The sequence below is a fragment of the Molossus molossus genome, unplaced genomic scaffold (genome assembly GCF_014108415.1).
Source record: "Molossus molossus isolate mMolMol1 unplaced genomic scaffold, mMolMol1.p scaffold_m16_p_13, whole genome shotgun sequence".
Classification (NCBI taxonomy): domain Eukaryota; kingdom Metazoa; phylum Chordata; class Mammalia; order Chiroptera; family Molossidae; genus Molossus; species Molossus molossus.
In genome coordinates this window covers 70,671,061-70,690,319 of record NW_023425348.1, presented here as the reverse complement: position 1 = coordinate 70,690,319, position 19,259 = coordinate 70,671,061, and the positions used below count along the sequence as shown (strand labels likewise).

Sequence of the window (19,259 nt, the reverse complement as noted above, 5' to 3'; positions counted from 1 at the left end):
AACAGCTTCCAAGTTTTAATTTCAAATACAGGATCACACCCAAGTAAGGTTGCAAGGGTAAAGAAAAAAAAAAGGTGAGGTAAATATTTACTAACTAGATTTCTGAATCATTTTTGTTTACAGTACCATGCAATTTAGGAAGGCACCACACTTGAAACAATTAAGTAAAAATACTTAGACTCATGTAGAAATAACCAGGATCCAGTTAAGGACATGAAATAACAGAGGCAAGAATCCATAGTCTTTCTCACAGGTTGCCTGTCTTGTCACTTTCCTTTGAATTAAACCTTGTAGGGTGGTGATGGGGGTGGGGTAGGGTGGAGGAATTCCAGAGAGAAAATGTCAAGTGAAGTACAAGAACAAGCAATGGCATTTCTAATATTTTATGCAAGTGTACAAGATTTAACCGGCACATATAACATACTATGAACAAGTTATAAAATACAAACACAGATAATTTTTAATGAAGCAGCATTCAGATAGGAATTACTTAATTTACAATTTTTATTAACATAGCAGCTCTGTCCTACCAATCTAATCTGGTCAATCCTGTCAATACAATAGTTATAAAACAAGCATAGGCATAGCTGCCTTGGCATGAAAGATTACAGAGATTATATAGGAAAGCCTAAGAACTGCACTTCTTTTTCTCCTTAAAATGTGAACTAACTTGGCAACATACCACTTGGAATGTAACTATGGGAAGCTAAGTATGTGGAGGAAAAAACTAACAAAAGCATGCATACATGTATTAAATGCAGATACGGGTATGGATGTCAATATCAATGACGGGCTGTAACTACTCAGGATCCACATAAACCTTTAAATTTAGCCCTGGCTGGTTTGCTCAGTGGTTAGAGCATCGCCTCCGGACCAGAGGCCGGGATTTGGTTCCCGCTAAGGGAACGTACCTCGGTTGCAGTATGTCCGGGCCGGTTTGGGTCGAGTCGGTGGCAGCCACTGAATGTGTCTCTCTCACATCGATGTTTCTCTCTCTCTTCCCCCTCCCGCTCTGTCTCAATATAAAAAAAAAAAAATGCAAAAATGTCCTCGGGTGAGGATTCAAAAAATAAAAATAAAATTGACTGTCTTAAAACCAATATGGTTTGTTCAAAGATCCAGAACCAGGAGATAAGCAGCCTGGCCGCGAAAGACGAGAAGCTCCTTTTTCCAGCATTTTCTAATGAAGCCCATCTCTCACAATAATACAAACTTTTACAGGTTTACCCAAACCATGGCTACCTGGGGTTGGCGGAAAAGTGTAGTCAGAGACCTGGAGGGGATTCTAGAGGTGAAGGCCAAACCATCCCCAACCATTAATAATTCCCCTTGACCAAGGTAGAAGCACGTAGGGATCCCGTCATGAACAGAAAAAGGCGGGTGGGCAGGAGCCAGAGCGGAAAGTGGGAGCACTAGAACAAGGTCAGTTAACAGCATTTATTAGTCTCCATGCAACCACTCCTCCCCTCCATCTCTACCAGACCACGCCATCCTCTCCACGTCCGAAGGCGGAGGGGCCACCGAGAGATGTGGCGCCAGGGTAGCTCCCCCGACAAGTCCCCTCCCCAAGTTCCCTCTGTTGAGCCTAGACCTCCGTTCTGAACCGACCTAAGAGCTGGTCCAGGGCTGGGAGCCCGGTTGATACTAGCAGCTGTCCGTTCCGCACCGACGGTCGCGTGCCTGGGATGGACACCAGCCGAGAGCCGCCGCTGTCGGTACCGCCGGCTCTAGAACTCTTCCTCTGGAAACTGGTGACGTTGCTCCTGGCGGCGACTGCCGCCATGGACCCCGTACTCCCGGTGCCGGTACCACAGGATCCCACTGCCGCCATCTTGGCGCTTCCCGCGTAGACCCAATAGGAACTCTGGGAACTAAAGCAGCGAGCCTATCAGAGCCAGCCCCAAAATCCCGCCTCCTGCGGCTCTCTTAGCCAATAGGACTGATAGGTTCGTCTCAACTCAACCAATAGCAAGGCGTATTGCTGAAAAGTGCGCTCTACGTAAGGACGGCAGACTTCTGCGGGATCCAGGTGAGCAAGGCCCACCCGAGTCTTGGGTGAGAGCCTACCGGGGTTCTTTGGGGCTAGAGGTGGCTAATCAACATTGCATTCGTTTTCAGTGTCTTCATTCACGTTCAGTTAAAGAAACGGTTGGTGGAGCGGTATTATCAAGCAACCATCAGTAGGACTTTGCACCTAGGCTTGCCTGTGGAGAGGATGGATACATTTCCCCGCCCCTTTCTCTTCTGATATCTGATGGAAAATCATTGTCTTCCATAGGATGTCATTTGGAGGGTGGGGTGGGGAGATGGTTGTATTAGACTGAAGGAATCGGAACTCACCTTAATGAGCTGCTTGCTGAGCATCAGAGCTCAGTTTGTCAGTGGTAGGTGGGTTGGATTTAGACCTTAGAGTGAAAACTCTTGAGCCTCGAGGCGATTTGGTTTTCCTATGATGCAAAGAGCAAACGACAAAATGTACTTCTCTGATACTTCCCGTGAGACGCTTTCGTTCATTTTAATTAGTGCTTCTGTTAATCTAGGAGACCCTTTCCGTAAGTGGTGTGAATGACAAGTGTTACTCTGACAATCTTCTTCTCACATTTAATTGTCGTTTGCTGTTAGGCACCTTAAAATAACAAAATACTTAAAAAAAAAAACGATAAGAATTAAATGTTTATGTACTTTCTTTTTCTAGTAACTTGTGAACTCTGAAATGAGAGCTTTTTTTATTAGAATGGGAATTTTATGTGTGTGGGAAAAATGGAATTTAGAGATGCGTCTTTGGAGTTAAAATTTTTCTTAAAGCTGAGCGTGTATGTCTTTGCATGTGTGTGTGAAGTGGGTAAGTGACTTTTAAAAGCATTCATGATTGACAAGTTTAAACTAAAAAAGACTCCCAAATCATGCCTGTACTACAAAGTTATGACTGGTTTTGACAGTGATGTATGATACTTAAAATACATCCAAAGCTCATTGCAATTCTTGTTATTGAATTGTTTTAAATCTCAATGACCCATTAAAACTCTTTGGCAGATTCTATTTGATAAATCAAAATTAGTATTGCTAAACAGTGACTGAAGTTTTTCATTTGGGAGGTCTTTTTAAAAGTATATTTGTTTATGAAGACAAATGTTCAGGGGGGAAAAACTCATGTTGTTATTTAAGTATGTCAATGGAAAGCCTGATGAGGTTTAGATATTTATATTTTGAATCTTTTGCCAGTATAAATCTAAATCATTCAGTAAATAGCTGTTGAATGTTTACTTCTGCTTAGACCTAATCTTGTCATTTTAGGCCTACAGAAGTAAAAGTGTTCTCATTTGGGGGAGATAAGATTAACATATTAGAAAACAATACCACTGAACACAGTGAACAATATGTACCAATTTTTTTCCTGTAGTAATACTAAGAAGAGCAAAACAAAAAAGTGACAAAGTAGTTTAATATCAAATTTATTTATTTATTTATTTATTTATTTATTTTTAATCGTTACCTCAGGATATTTTTCTATTTATCTTCAGATAGAGTAGGAGGGAAGGCGACAGGGAGAGAGAGAGTAAACATCGATGTGCAAGAGTCACATCGACCGGTTGCCTCCTCCACCACCCTGACCAGGGCCGGGGACCAACCACAACTGAGGTACATGTCCTTGACCGGAATCCAACCTGCGACTCATTGGTCCGCAGGCTGATGCTCTAACCTCTGAGCCAAACCAGCCAGGGCTACTTTTTAGTTTCTTAAAGGTGATGGTGTGATGCTTTATTTGCCTTATTACTAGAACTGAAGAATTGTTTTTCAGCTTTATAATTCAGAAGCATGATGTGCATGCACACCAAAGCATTTCTGAAAGTAGGCTACATCTTTGGCATGGTATGACATTATCATAGAATAAATGAATTTAATGTCTTAATTTTTAAAATGAAGACAAAACCTTTGCTCTACAAGCAAATAATCCCAAATACTTGAATTTACCAGCATCTAGAGTTGAATATAAGGCATTGGAATAAATGAAGTACTTTTACAAGGGAAGAGTTAAAAAGGTATATGTTTAGTGGTGCTAATGATTAATAACAACCAATTAATTAAACACTAGGGAATGTGCTAAGTGCCCAGGTTACAGGAGAAGGAATACTTAGTCTCTGCCCTCCTTGAATGGACAGTTGGGGGAGATAGGTGTGTAGATAGAATAATAATGTATATAAGTACTATGGAAGAAAAATGTAGGAAACCTAACTTGGACTGAGAGAAGCCTTGAAAAGTTTCCCCTGAGGAAGAAGCTCAACAGAATGGGAAGACTGCTCCTTCAAAAAATCTGTTCTCTTTGCTTCTGTGCAATATACATAGTGCTAAGAGAAGGGGAGACTGGAGAGATATAATTGATTTTAAGGTTGTGGATTTTTTCCCCTTAGGGATAATAGGAAATGGGAAATCATTGAATAATTTTAAGTAAAGGAGTGACAATGATCATATTTGATCGTTATGTTTTGGCTAAACATGTGCTAGAAGAAAACAGATTGTCTAAAAGTGTGACTGGGACCCAGCCTGTGTTTCTCAGTTGTTTGAGCGTTGGTCCATGGACTGAGAAGTCCCGGTTCAATTCTGGGTTAGGGCACATGCCCGGGTTGCAGGCTTGATCCCCAGTCGGGGACGTGCAGGAGGCAACCGATTGATGTTTCTCTCTCACATTGATGTTTCTATCTCTCTCTCTCTCAAAAAAAAAATAAAAAATCAATAAACATTTAAAAAATTATAAAAGTGTGACTGGGATTAAGAAAAAGGAATGAATTAAGAGATTCCTGTAAGGTGTAGAGTTGATATGATCAAGGAAGGTTGACAGGAGGAATCAAAGATGATTAACAGGTTTCTGCCTTGAACAGTTTTGTGGGTGGCAGAAGATAAAGAATAAAGGAGGAACAGCAGAATTATGTAGTTATGTTGGTTGTTTTAGGGAATGGGAGATCATAAAATGACTATTTTTAAGTGTGTATAATTAGAGGAACCCATGGAGTATCCAAGTGGAAATATCTGATACACAGTGGGGTATGTGAAAGAGGGATCTCTAGATGAAACATAGATTTGAAATTAGCATATGGTGGAAATTTATCCCAGAGAATGGATAAAGTCACCAAGGAAATGTATACTTTAGAGCGAGAAAAAGAAATAACCAAGAATAAACTTTGGGGAACATAAACATTTAAAAGCTGGGCAGAGAAACAGAAAATGAAGAATTGGGAAGTGATTATTTGATTTAGTAATAATGGTTTATTTTGGCTTTTTTGAACTGAAAAGTCAAATAATTGTATTTAGGATTGAATGACAAGGGAAGTTGAATATTCCATAAAAGTAGGCCATTTTATATTTTAGAAAAGTTTTCTGTGGAGTAGGTTGTTAAGTACAGGGAGATGACAAAAATTCAAGGGCGGAGTTTCGTTGTTTGAGAGAAACAGAAAATAAAGTTCTGTGAAACAACTCTAGACCAGCGGTTTTCAACCTATGGGTCGTGACTCCTTTGGGGGTCGAATGACCCTTTCACAGGGGTCACCTTAGACATAACAGTAGCAAAATTAATGTTATAAAGTAGCAACAAAAATAATTTTATGGTTGGGGGTCACCAGAACATGAGGAACTGCATTAAAGGGTCATGGCGTTAGGAAGGTTGAGAGCCACTGCTCTAGACAATTGATAAAAGTACCTGAATGAGGTAGAAGGAATGGAATCTGGAGCACAGGAGAGGGATTAGTATTTGAAAGGAGAGACAGTTCAATGGCTAGAAGGTATAAGAGAAAGTAAGGCTCTTGCTTTCTGCCATTAAATCTTGGAGTCCTTAAGACCATTTTCTGTTTTTGCTATGTACTTACCTTTATCCACTCCCAGGACCTCAGTTAACAATTTTTATATCAATGTCTTACGTTTATAGTCCAGATTGCTTCTCTGACCTCTAAAATCATAAATTCAGATATTTACTTTACCTGTTTTTTAAAAGTCTTAGTGGGCCCTGGCTGGTTTGGCTCAGCAGTTAGAGCGTTGGCCTGCGGTCCAGAGAGACCTGGGTTTGGTTCCCACTAAGGGCATGTACCTAGGTTGCAGTTTGTCCCTGGCCCTGGTTGGGTTGTATGGGTGGCAGCCACTCGATGTGTCCCTTTCACATCGATGTTTCTCTTTCTCTCTTTCTTCCTCTCTCTCCCTCCCGCTCTGTCTGAACAAGAAATGGAAAAATGTCCTCGGGTGAGGATTAAAAAATAATTAAAAGTCTTGGTGGAACCTTAAACTCACAATGTCCCAAACTGAACTTCCTCTAGTGTTTTTTTATCTCATTAAATGATAAGCTAATTTGTAGAATTAGTTGCTTAAGCTATGGAACTTCACTACACTGAATTCCCCTTTCAAGCTGCATTTTGCATATCCAATCCATTACCAAGACCTGTGGAGTTTACCTCTTAATAACTCTCTGATCCATTCTGGGGCATTTAGCCCTCATCTTTGGTTCTCTTGCAGTACATTCTCCATTCAAGAGCCATCCTGATCTTTTCAAAATATAAGTATGATCATATAATATCAAAACAAAACTTCTTAAGGACCTTCATGTAGTTTCCTCTACCTACTTCTGTGGGCACGTCACTGTATAAATTCTCTTACTCACTGCACTCTGGTATTCATTTATTCTCCTGTACTCACCATATTCCATTCTTCTAAAAGGCCACTAGTTAACTTCTACATAACATTTAGATCTCATTTCAGCCTACACATCTCAGTAAAGCCATCTCACCATCCTATCAAAATGAAATCTGCTCCAATATACCAACAATGAATAAGTGGAATTGTACATTAAAACAAATGCAATTTATGTCCAGCTGGTGTGACTCAGTGGTTTTTCATCAACCCATGCACCAAGAGGTCACTGGTTCGATTCCCAGTCAGGACACATGCCCAGGTTGTGGGCCCAATCCCCTGTGGGTGGCATGCAGGAAGTGGCCAGTTGATATTCTCTCTCATTGATGTTTCTATCTCTGTCTCCCTCTCACTTCCTCTCTCTCTAAAATCAATAAAGGAAAAAACTTAAATAAATAAAAACTAAAATTTACATTAGTGTCCAAAAAAAATGAACTACTTAGGCATAAATCTAAGAAAAATGTATAAGATCTACATGAGGAATACTACAAAACTCTGATGAACAAAATCAAAGAAACATAAGTAAATGGAAACATTCCATTTTCATGGATAGGAGACTCAATAATGTTAAAATGTCAGTTCTTTCCAACATGATCTATAGATTCAATGGAATTCCAATGAAAATTCCAGCAAGTTACTTTGTAGATATTTATAAGTTGATTCTAAAGTTTACATGGAGAGGCAAAAAACCCAGAATAGCCAACACAATATTGAAGGCGAAGAACAAAGTTGAAGGACAAATGCTACCAAACTTCAATATGTACTGTAATGCTATAGTAATCAAAACAGTGTGGTATGGGCAAAATAATAAGCAGATTGGTGAAACAGAATAGAGAGCCCAGAAATAGACTCAAGATAGTCACTGACCTTTGACAAATGAGTGAAGGCAACACAATGGACCAAAGATAGTTTTCAACAAATTGTGCTGGAACACCTAGAAATACACATACAAAAAAACAAAAACAAAAAAGAATCTAGACATAGACCTTACTACGCCTTTCACAAAAGTGAACTCAAAGTGGATTGCATATCTAAAGGTAAAATGCAACACTATAAAACTCCTGGAAGACTACATAAGAGAAAACATAGAGAGCCTTGGGTAATGTTGATGCTTTAAAAAATAATACGACACCAAAGATATGATCCATAAAAGAAATAATTAATAAGATGGATTTCATAAAATTAAAAACTTCTCTGTGAAAGACAATGTCAAGAGAATGTGAAGCAATGCCACAGACTGGGAGAAAATATTTGCAAAAGATTTATCTGATAAAGTACTGTTACCCAAAATATACAAAGAACTCTTAATAATAAGGAAACAACCTTATTTAAAAATGGGCCAAAAGCTTGGCTGGTGTGGTTCAGTGGTTGAGTGTTGACCCATACACCAAGAGGTCACTGGTTCGATTCCTGGTCAGGGCACATGCCCAGGTTATGGGCCCAATTCCCAGTGGGGGGCATCTGGGAGGTGGCCAGTCGATGTTCTCTTTCATTGATGTTTCTGTCTCTCTCTCCCTCTTCCCTCGTCTCTCTCTAAAATCAATAAAGAAAAGAAAATGGCCCAAAAACCTTAACAGACACCTGGCCAAAGAAGACACAGATAGCAAATAAGCATATGAAAAGATGCTCCACATTGTGTGTCTTCAGGGAAATGCAAATTAAAACAACATTGAGATACCTGTGCACACCTGTTATAATGGCCAAAATCCGGAAACACTGACAACACCAAATGCTGTCTGGGATATGAAGTAACAGGAACTTTTATGCGTTATTGAGGGGAATGCGAAATGGTACAGGCGTTTTGGAAGGTAGTTTGATTTTGTGTAAAACTGAACATAACTCTTACCATACGACCCAACAGTTGTGCTCCTTGATATTTACCCAAAGGAATTAAAACATAGCCACATAAAAACCTACACATAGATGTTTATAGCAGCTTTATTCATAACTGTCCAAACTTGGAAGCAGCCAAGATACCCTTAAATAGGTGAGTGGGTAAGTGAAGTGTGTTACATCCAGACAATGGAATATTATTCAGTGCTAAAAATAAATGAGCTATCAGAGCCAGGTCTTTGAGCATGAACTACCTGTAACTCAAGACATGGCACCATCTCTTTAATAAATCCTTACTTTCTTGGCTGAAAAAAAAAAAAGCCCCACAAAAAACAAACGGAACAAAAATAAAACAAATGAGCTATCAAGCCATGAAAAGACATGGAGGAAACTTAAATGCAAATTACTAAGTATAAGAAGCCAATCTGTAAAAGCTACATACTGATTCCAACCATATGGTATTCTGGAAAAGGCAAAACTATAAAAAAAGATCATTGGTTGCCAGAGGTGATTATGGGGAGAGATGAATAGACAGAGCACAGAAGATTTTTTGTGCAGCAAAAATATTCTGCATACTATTATAATGATGGATATATGTAATTATACTTTGGTCCAAACCCATACAGCACCAAAAGTGAACCCTACAGTAAACTATGGACTTGGGGTGATTATGATGTGTCTGACAGTGTAGGTTCATTGTTGGTAAAAAATGTACCATTCTGGTGAGTGATGTTGATAACAGGGGAAGCTATATATGTGTAGGGTTAGGAGTACATGGGAAATTTCTGTACCTTATTCTCAATTTTCTGTAACCCCAAAACTTTTTTAAAATAGTAAAGTTTCTAAGAAATAAACATATTTCTCCCCCAAATGAAAACATGTATATAAAATCTTAGTCTGAGGGTTCCATAAGCAACATGTATATCACCCTTGTGACCACATAGTGGGACCATTTCTCTTCGATTCCAACAAGTTGATATTCTGAGAAGTCTTCAGGTACAATGGAAAGACTGCAGTGACTTATTTAAGATACACCAAGAAACAGTGGTCATAGTAGGCCACTAGTACCCCATGACAGAAATTGGTACCCCTTTGGCTGGTCTTTCAGTGGCTTTTCTGAAACCTAGGGTCCATATTCCCATTATGTCAGTGCAGGTAAAGCATGTAACAGATACTGTGGAGGCTTACCAGAGGGTCTCATGATATTCTGGCAGCATGGTTGGATGAATGAATGCGAGGGTCATGCCTGCACAGAGGGAATTCTTGGACACCACATAATCCCTTTTTGCTCCCTATCAGTGTACTCACAAAAAGGAAACCTCAATCCTGACTTCCAGCATCATAGATTTCTTTTGCTTGTTTCTGTACTTTATATAAATGAAGGCATACACTATTTACTCTTGCATTTGACTTCTTTTGTTCAACACTACATTTGTGAAATGATCGTTGTTAGTGTACAGTTCTGGATGTATTGCTGTATAGTGTAGTGTAAATATATCGCAATTCATTATCCATTCTAATGGTTGAAAAGGTTTTGGCTAGTTTACCTTTTGTACCTAAACATTTTTCTTATGTGATTATACCAATTTACATATTTACTAGGAATGTCTGAGAATTTCAGTTGCTTCTCATTTTTACAAATATTTAATATTTTCTTTCGTTTCATTTTAGCCATTCTGGGAGGGTTGTAGTAGGGCATTGTCATTTGGATTTGGACTGAAGGAATTGAGCACTTGTTCATAGTTTTTTGGGGCCATTCGGCTAATGTTTTCTATGAAGAGTCTGTGTCTTTGACAATTTATAAAAACTGAATTGTTGTCTTTTCCTCTGGATTTGTAGTTCTTTTTATATTTTGGATTAAAACTCCAGTCTCAAGTAAATGTCTGACAAATATCTTTTCTTAATCTGTTGCTTGCCTTTTCATATTCTGAATTGACTTATGAGCATTACTGTAGTCTTAATATCATACATTCAATATTCTCATGTCATTTTGCTGGAAGAAAATAGTGGGAACCTTTTTACATATTTATTAAATTTTATATACATATTACTTATATGTTAACATTGATATGTGATATTGTATATTGTATGTTATATGTAATTGTGTATTTTAAGGTGAATATCATATGCTGTTATTTTTAATGGCAACAATTTAGTTTCCAGTGAAGACTCAAATGTCACATGCAAACATATATAGAGCAAACTTTTGACATTCTAAATAAAATGGTGATAAAACTTATTTTTCTCAGTCATAAGAACTGACATGGGGTTATTATAATTGAATATGAGGCAGGTTTTGACATCCATGACATATCAAACATAGTATGTTTTGCCTTTGTCACATTAGAGCTGGTCCTGGGGTTTTTCAACAATATCGTATCTTCATATTGAGTAAATATCTGATTAATTAGTCTTAATATGTCAGCATTAAAAACTACTTCTCTGCTGCTTTTTCATGATTAAAATTAACTTTAGATATTCACACTGACATGCAGAAATATATTTTATATAGCAGAACTGTATATGGTTGGTATATCAATATCTTAAGTCCTTGAACACAGTTATCTTTGATTGATATGTCATGTCACCCACTTACTTTCTTCTTCTACTTTAAATTCCTTCATAGATAAAGGACTTTAATATTCTGTTGTTGTTTTTGTAAATCATTTTATCAAAAGTGTCATTGAATATCTGAATTCAAAATCCCATTGACCTGCTAGGGAGGAAGACACATCTTAACAACTGAGAGACATTTAGCCATAGTATATATTGATTCAACTCAACATGGCTGAGAGAAGCTGTAACCTAATACAATTTTGATTTTCTGCTTTAGGAATCCCGAAACCATGGATATAACCCATATATGATTTGAGACATGCATTAGATGCTTTTTTTCTGGAAGCCCTGCAACTACCCTAAAAATTGAATGTATTGTAGAACAGATCTATGGTAAGTGGGCTTTTCTGCTCCTTTTTCTTCTGTCCATTTCAGGTTCAAGTTAAATCTTCTGAATGTCCTAATGCTGCTCCCTGCTGGACACTATAATTTTTGAAAGTTGGCACTTAATAGATGGGCAAATAACTGGTTAGTTGGACCCACTAAGAAGGGAAATCCTTGCCCTGGCCGGTTTGGCTCAGCGGTTAGAGCATCGACCTACGGTCCAGAGAGACCCGGGTTCAGTTCCCGCTAAGGACACGTACCTCAGTTGCAGTTTGTCCCCGGCCCTGGTTGGTCGTGCGGGAGGCAGCCACTCGATGTGTCCCTTCACGTCGATGTTTCTCTCTCTCACTCTCTCTCTCTCTCTCTCTCCCCCCCTCCCACTCTGAACTATCTGAACAAAAAATGGAAAAATGTCCTCGGGTGAGGATAAAAAATAAAAATAAATAAAAAAGAAATTTTTTAAAAAAAGGGAAATCCTTGGCTACATTCACACACACACACACAATCTATACCGCAAAAGCAACTGTTATAATGAGAGATACCACTGCCATTGTGTTGCTATCTGGAGCATGATAAAAATGTTGATTGTCTTGCTTCTAATCTTGCTTCTAATATTCATTGTCTGCTTCCTGTTTAGTGGGATCTAAAAGTTTTAACAAACATACATTGAAGGATGCTTGTAGGTGATGGACTTTTTACTATATCCTAAATTGTGTGTCTATATAATATATGTTTGTAATTTAAGTCAGTTGTTGTTCTTTATCCTTTTGTAATAAATTAAATTCCCTGTATTATTGTTTTTCCAAAGGAAGTATTTAAAACAGCTCCAGTATAATTTAAATTAGGCATTGTTGGGTCTGTTTTGAATGAGTCATCTTACATTATATTTTATACAGTGGACTTTAAGTGCAACTTGTTTGGTATATCCATCCTATAATCCAGCTATCATGTTTTCTAGTACACACAGTGAATGATACTTACACAGAATGACGTTGGATTGGACCTTAAGTGTGGTGTCTGTCCACCCTATCATGAACCCTTGCATATGCATACACAGATGCTTCCCAATTGTTTTAAAATATGTGAGAGTTGAAAGTGTTTTTCTTCCTACTTTTGAACTAAAATATAATTTTTAGAGTGCAACCTGAATAAAATTATTGCCTGGATGTAATGTAGATTTGTTTTCTTTTAAGTAATCATACATTTCCTTAAAAAGCAGGGAAAGTGACAGAAACAACATTGAGCTAAGCAAAGATTTGACAGGAAAACTACTTTTATACTCTTTAACAGCCTGGTACTTTTTGATAGCCATTGGGAAAGCCTATGAAATCTACTCTTAATTAGAATTGTGGAGAATTAGGCATTTATTATTAAAATAATGCCATAAAAATTTGAAATGTAGACCAAAGAAATATTGTTAGCAAAAAAAAAAAGCCTTTTTTTCTTTCTCTGTAAGAATATATTATTTCAGAAAATATATCAGTTTAAACTTTTTTGTTGTAAAATATAATATCATATAGAAACATAAATGTATAGTAAAATGGAGAAGTATAAAGCAGACATCCATGTTACCATAGCTCGTTACTGGCATCTCAGACACCCTTGATATAATATTCCTTTTATTTAGAGCTAAGCAGTGTCCTGATTTTTATGGTAATTATATAATTTTATCACTTTTATACTATGTATTGCTCAGCAATATGTTTACTTTTTGTCTCTTTATTATTTTTTAAATATTTTTTTTACTGATTGTAGAGAGAGAGGAAGGGAGAGGGAGAGAGAGATAGAAACATAGATGAAAAAGAAACATTTGTCGGCTGCCTCCTGCACGCCCCCACTGGGGATTGAACCTGCAACCCAGGCACATGCCCTGACCTGGAATCAAACCCGTAACCTCTTGGGGTATGGGATGATGCTCAGCCAACTGAACCACACTGGCCCAGCTACTTTTTGTCTCTGTTTAATGTTTATGGAATCATATGTGTTCCTTTTTACAAAAATTTTAGTATTTTTTATTGGAAATGTTTTAGTGTTTTTTTGGGGGGTGGGTACAAAGAAATAGAGATTGCAAGGTTTAGTAAGAGAGGGCTGTCTTCAGTGTGCTGGAGACTTAGTAATGGGAGGAGTTGTAAGGAATTTAGATGTAGCAGCAATCATGGTGGGATGAAGATTCCTGGGGACAGATTTGTGGTCTTTGAGGGTAAGTGGAAGCCTGGAAGGATGGCTGGGAAGGGACAGCATTCTTCAGGAAAGTGTATAGGCTAGGAGTGGACGGCATTATGTTGAAGGGGCCTAGCATGGTGCAGTCAGAGAACCGTGAGAGAAATCAGGTGAGTTATCTAGTTTGCACTACCTGCACATCCTCAAACCTGAGGCTGTCAAATTCCTTACAATGTGTCTCTTAGAACATGTCTGGAGGCAGAAGCTCAGAGCCTCTTTCTTTGTAGGGATGGTGGTGACTTAGCTGCTGCCACTGCCACTGCTCACCTGCTCCATTGCATGATGAAGGGTGGAAGGAATTCCCAGTGATGTATGCCCAGGTCTTGCAGAAGCCTGATGGTCCAGCTGGAGGAGCTCCTTGAGTACTTTTTTAGGGCCAAGTCCTTGAAAGTCACAGCTCATGAATAGATCCATAGAATGTGGCTTTAATGTTCAGGCTGTCAAAGAAGTCTTGAGGGTTTTGTTCATAGGTGTTAAAGGTAATGAGGGCAATGTCCTTGCTGTGCTTAGGCTCCTCTTAGCCCAGGCCATATGACAACACCCACTCTCTCTAGCTGTGCCCCAACTCCAGCACCATCAGGCATGTGTCACCTTGTAATAGCTGGAAAAAAAGAAGTCCTTGCTCTCCATGGAGGTCCCATCCCCTTTTGTACCAGTGGTCATTCAGCGGCAGGGGGTCCAGTGCTTTACCAAGAAGTTCCTGTTGGGTGGCAGCTGCACTCACAGACAGATGACTGGGGTAGTGGAACTGAGGTCCAGATCCTAGGGTCAAACTCATAGTTCACGTTGGATACTGACCTGACTCTGGAGACTAACTGACCCTAATGCTACCCTTTGAGTTGGTGCTATCCATGGTGCTGCTGCAACTCTAGGGTGCTGGCTGGGGTACCAGGTGGCATGGGTTATGGGTGGGCCGGCTGGTGAGCACCATGTTCAGAATCTTCCTTTACTCAGCATTACGTTTCAAAGATCATTTATGTAGTTGCATGTAGTTTTGTATCATTCATTTTCATTATTAGTATATTATTCCTTTGGAGTGAATATGACAATTTTATTTTGTTGTTTGTGGATGTTTGGATTGTTTCTATTTGTCTATTGTAAATGACATTGTTATGAATGTTCTTTTACATTTCATGTGTTGCTTTCTATACGTGTCACGAGGAAAAAGACACATATTTTTAGATTAAAGAGAATTGATTACAGTGGTATTTTAAATTAAGTGAGTACATGAGAAATTTGTATATATCATGAGAGTAACACATTAAGTATTGGAAAATATTCTGAAGGGATTATCATTTATTTTTCTGTAGACTTTAAATATATGGTAAAGTGTCTTTAGTTTGTGATAGTTTAAACAAATACTATACACATATATATATAGAAATGATAAAGATATAGAACCTAATATAGTAACTCTATTTAACTTTATAAGCACATTTATTGTTTACTATCATGTCATATTTTAAATTAAACTTATTGGGGTGACATTGATCAATAAAATTTTACAGGTTTCAGGTATACATCATCTGTATATTATATTTTGTGTTCACCACCCCAAGTCAAGTCCCCTTCCATCACCATTTATTCCCCCTTTACCTTCTACCTTCTCCCACCTCCCCTTCCCTCTGGAGCATGTCTTGTTTTCTATAACAACTTTGCTAATGAAGAAACTAAGGAGGGCTAGAGAAATTGAGTCACTTGAACAAGGTCATTTAGCAAGTTGGAGCTAGAAACTAGACCAACCTGTTTACTTGGCAGTTGCAACTTAAAGAAAACAGTGAAAAGGGAAATCAGGATGTTTTCTTGAGTTTGTCAGCCATTTAAGTGGAAAATTTGCCTGACTAGTTTCCAGATATTATCAGATATTCTTTTGACTATTAATCAAGAACTGGCTTAGCATCGGGAATGGTATATTTAAAGCCTCCAGAATGTTATAGCACTTAATCACAGTTCTTCTTTCTAAAGGTAGCCATAGTATATTAAGACTTTGAGTAATTCCTCATTCTTTGGGCTATTGTTAATGAATGATATATTCCCCATCTGTTAATTTTGTTGGTAAGTGAATCTTCTTACCCTTTAATGTGCCAAAATTTGTTGGATAGGAATATTTTTCTAAAATACTTCTAAAATCTAAAATTTACCCTTCTGTTTTTCTAAACAAGACACACAGTATAATTTAAGTTTTTGTTTTGTTTTGGTGGCTCAAAGTTGGCATTGTGAACATCAGTCATTTCACAGAATTTATGTGATTTCCTCAGAGACCATTCATTATGCTGTGTAGTTCTGAATTGTATTGGTCTGATAAACTTTTGTGTTCTGGGGGCTACTTGTGATGTGTTTTGTTTTGTTTTACCTTTGTTAGGTAATTCTTGTTTTTTTGCTGTCAATGCATTATATTAATTCATATTAAAACCAGCATTTGCCTAACATTAGACATTGCTTAAGTATGTGAGAGCTTACGCACGGTTCTTCCCCATTTGGTGACTAAAGACATAGAATGGGTGGCAGCTTTTTCACATTTACTTTGAGGTCAGCAACTAGGGTAGTCAGTTTGTTGCAGAGGACTGAGCTTATTTTACAACTGACTTCTGAATGATTGAAATGAAACAGATTGTATATACTGACGTATTCTTATTTGGGGAATAAAAATCATCATATACATGTTTTCTTACAAAACGGTGATATTGAAACTGGATTTCTTCATATAGAAAGTCCATTGGACTTAAGTGATTGTTTTCTAATTATAAAATATTTGATAGGAGGAACAAAGAAATAAAACAATGTATTAGGTGATACTATCTATTGAAAATGGCAGTAATAAAGATTAAACCACCTTTGAAATGATAGCTTTTTAAAGAAAAATATAGAAATAATGCAGATTTTGTTTTATGAAAACATGTAAGTGCTTTAGGAAGACATTTATTTAAAAGTGAAATTCATTTGACTGCTCCCCATTATAAACTGTTGAATGTAAATTAAAAACAAAAACTGGGGTGTGGAGTGTTGTTAGATGACAGAAAATTTGGGGAAAATAGACAATTGCTATCCCAGGACAATAGACATCACTACATCAGTGAGCTGTTTTTAAATTTGACAGTTTGTTTGCTCTTAAACTTACTAAGACAATAAATTTTATATGTGCATTTAGGGGAAAATAAACAAAGGGCTTCATGTAGATTTTTGCAGTGAGAACATCTTTATAAGAATTGCCTTATGAACAAAGTATCTTAGAGGCCCAAAGAGAAGCATAGCTTTTTCTAGGATATATCTGAGGTTGATTTGTGGTGGAAGTGCAAAATGACACCTCCCCACCCCCTAAATTGGCAGATTCTAGGAAAATACCAATGCATTTACATATTTGTCTCAATTTGTCTCAGTACCAGTTCTGGGACTTTATTACATATATACCTGTATAATATAACATATGTATAGGAGTTTTCATTGTAGTTTTTTTTTGTGTGTGGTAGCAAAGTATTGGAAACACACCTAATATCTACCTGTAGGGTACTTGTTAAATGATCCATGGCCTATCTATATTCTATAGCTGTAAAAAAAGAAAGGATGTTCTCCATCTGCAGATTTTGAAAGTTTTCAAATATACATTGTTATTTGAAAATAGTTGAGTTCAAATAGTGTATTGGAAACTACATTTTGTGTAAAAGGGAAGGGAATAAAAATAAAAATATATATAGAGAGAGATGCTTATATTTGCATAAAGAAAACCTGGAAGGGTATACAAAATCTAAATCCTGTGTATGACTGGGAGAGGAAAACAGAGTAGATGCGACTTCTACTGTATATCTTAGATTGTTTTAATTTTTGACTATGTGAATGTATTTCTAGTTTACCATACTTTTATTTTATTTGTAAATCAAATGAAAGAGAAAGAAAGGGGATAAGCATACTATATTTCCCACAAAATTAGTCAATTTTACTCCTTTACTCCCCTGGAACTTAGCAGATAATAAGTACTGGATAAATATAATTTATACTAATAAAAAATTAACTCTGTAATCTTTCGATGATCTCTTTTTATTTATTTCTTAAAGAATCTTTTTAATGTGAGAAAAACAGTGTTATGAATCATATATTGATTCCAGTATAGAAGTAAGGGAAAATATTTAAGTGGGAGGTAATGAGTAGCATAGATTAGTTTATTATATCATCATGGAGTTTCATGTTATTGGCATGATATTGGTATTGCAGAATGAATTATATTTTCTTTACTGTCATTGAAAAGTGAAATAAGCCCTGGCCAGTTTGGCTCAGCGGTTAGAGCGTTGGCCCATAGACCAATGAGTTGCGGGTTTGATTCTGATCAAGGGCACGTACCTTGGTTGCACTTCAGTCCCCAGCCCTGGTCAGGGTTGTGCTAGAGGCAGCCAATAAGTGTGCCTCTCTCACATCGATATTTCTCTCTCTCGCTCCCTCTCTCCCACTCTGTCTTAAGGTAAACAAAAAAATATCCTCGGGTGAGGATTTAAAAAAAGAAGACGAAAGTTTTCAAGAGATTCCTATTAAATGAGGTAATATGCTTTCATAGGTAAATAAAAACTTAAGAAATTTGAGGGCAAGTGAAAAATGGTAAGCATATATCCTTCATACTGCCTTTTCTTCTGTGCTACTTTAGTTTCCCACATAAGGACAAAACTTCAGCCCTGAGAGCATTTTAAAAGCTCTGTTACAACAGCAGCCTCAGCAGCAGAAGCTACTCCTTACGCAAAAGCCAGATATCTCTGGAAATATAGTATTATAGGTTGGGGCAAAGATAATAGGGTGAATGGCTGTTGGTCCTCCATTTATGAGTCCAAGAACTTACTCAGCTATTGAATTGAAAATTTGATTATTCAAATAAATTGTATCAGAACCTTTAGTGTTTTCCTTTAGGTTATATAAATGTCAGTTGTTCCTAAATTTCTTATGACAGAGATTTTGACTACCTTTGTATATCTCTGTAAAGCTCTATATACAGAAGAGTGACCATATTATAAGTGGATGGCTCAATGAATTTTTTTAGAAGCCAAGTAAACCCATGTAACTAGTGTCCAGAAAAAGAGAAAGAACATTATCAGCATCCTAGAAGACATCTTTATGTTCCTTTCCAGTCACTATTTCCCGCCATGCACTAGAATAACCACTACCTTGACTTTTATTTATTTTTTTATTTATTTTTATTTTTATCTTATTTATTTTATTTTTTTATCCTCACTGAGGACATTTTTGCATTTATCTTCAGATAGAGCGGGAAGGAGACAAGGAGGAAGAGAGAGAGAAACATCGATGTGAGAGAGACACATCAACTGGTCGCCACCCACATGACCCCAACTGGCAGCCGGGGTACGTGCTCTTAGCAAGAACCGAACCCGACGCTCTAACCGCTGAGCCAAACTGGCCAGGTCCACTACCCTAGCATAATTAGCTTTGCTTGTGTTTGTATTTTATATATAGAATTATACAGTCTATTTTATGTCTGGTTCCCTTTGCTCAGCTTTTTGTCTTGAGATTTGTCTTCATTGATGCATATAGTCATACTTTGTTTATTTTCATTGCTGCATTTCATTGTATGACTGTATCACAACTATTTTTTTATCCATTCT

At 37.4% G+C, this 19,259-nt stretch overlaps 2 protein-coding genes across 4 annotated transcripts in view; one reads left to right on the top strand and one right to left on the bottom strand.

Annotated features, from left to right (window-relative positions):
• ELP4 (elongator acetyltransferase complex subunit 4) overlaps positions 1-1,832 on the bottom strand; it is a 210,204-nt gene extending 208,372 nt beyond the window's left edge. Inside the window, exon 1 of the mRNA XM_036259175.1 lies at positions 1,609-1,832. Coding sequence (XP_036115068.1) covers positions 1,609-1,831 — 223 coding nt within the window. The 5' untranslated portion in view covers position 1,832. The remainder of the gene's footprint in view (positions 1-1,608) is intronic.
• Positions 1,833-1,972: 140 nt separating this feature from the next.
• Positions 1,973-19,259, top strand: part of IMMP1L (inner mitochondrial membrane peptidase subunit 1) — a 53,745-nt gene continuing 36,458 nt past the window's right edge. For all 3 annotated transcript variants that reach the window (XM_036259398.1, XM_036259399.1, XM_036259397.1), the window contains exons 1-2: positions 1,973-2,029; positions 11,336-11,451. The gene's annotated coding sequence lies outside the window, so the exon portion shown is untranslated. The remainder of the gene's footprint in view (positions 2,030-11,335; positions 11,452-19,259) is intronic.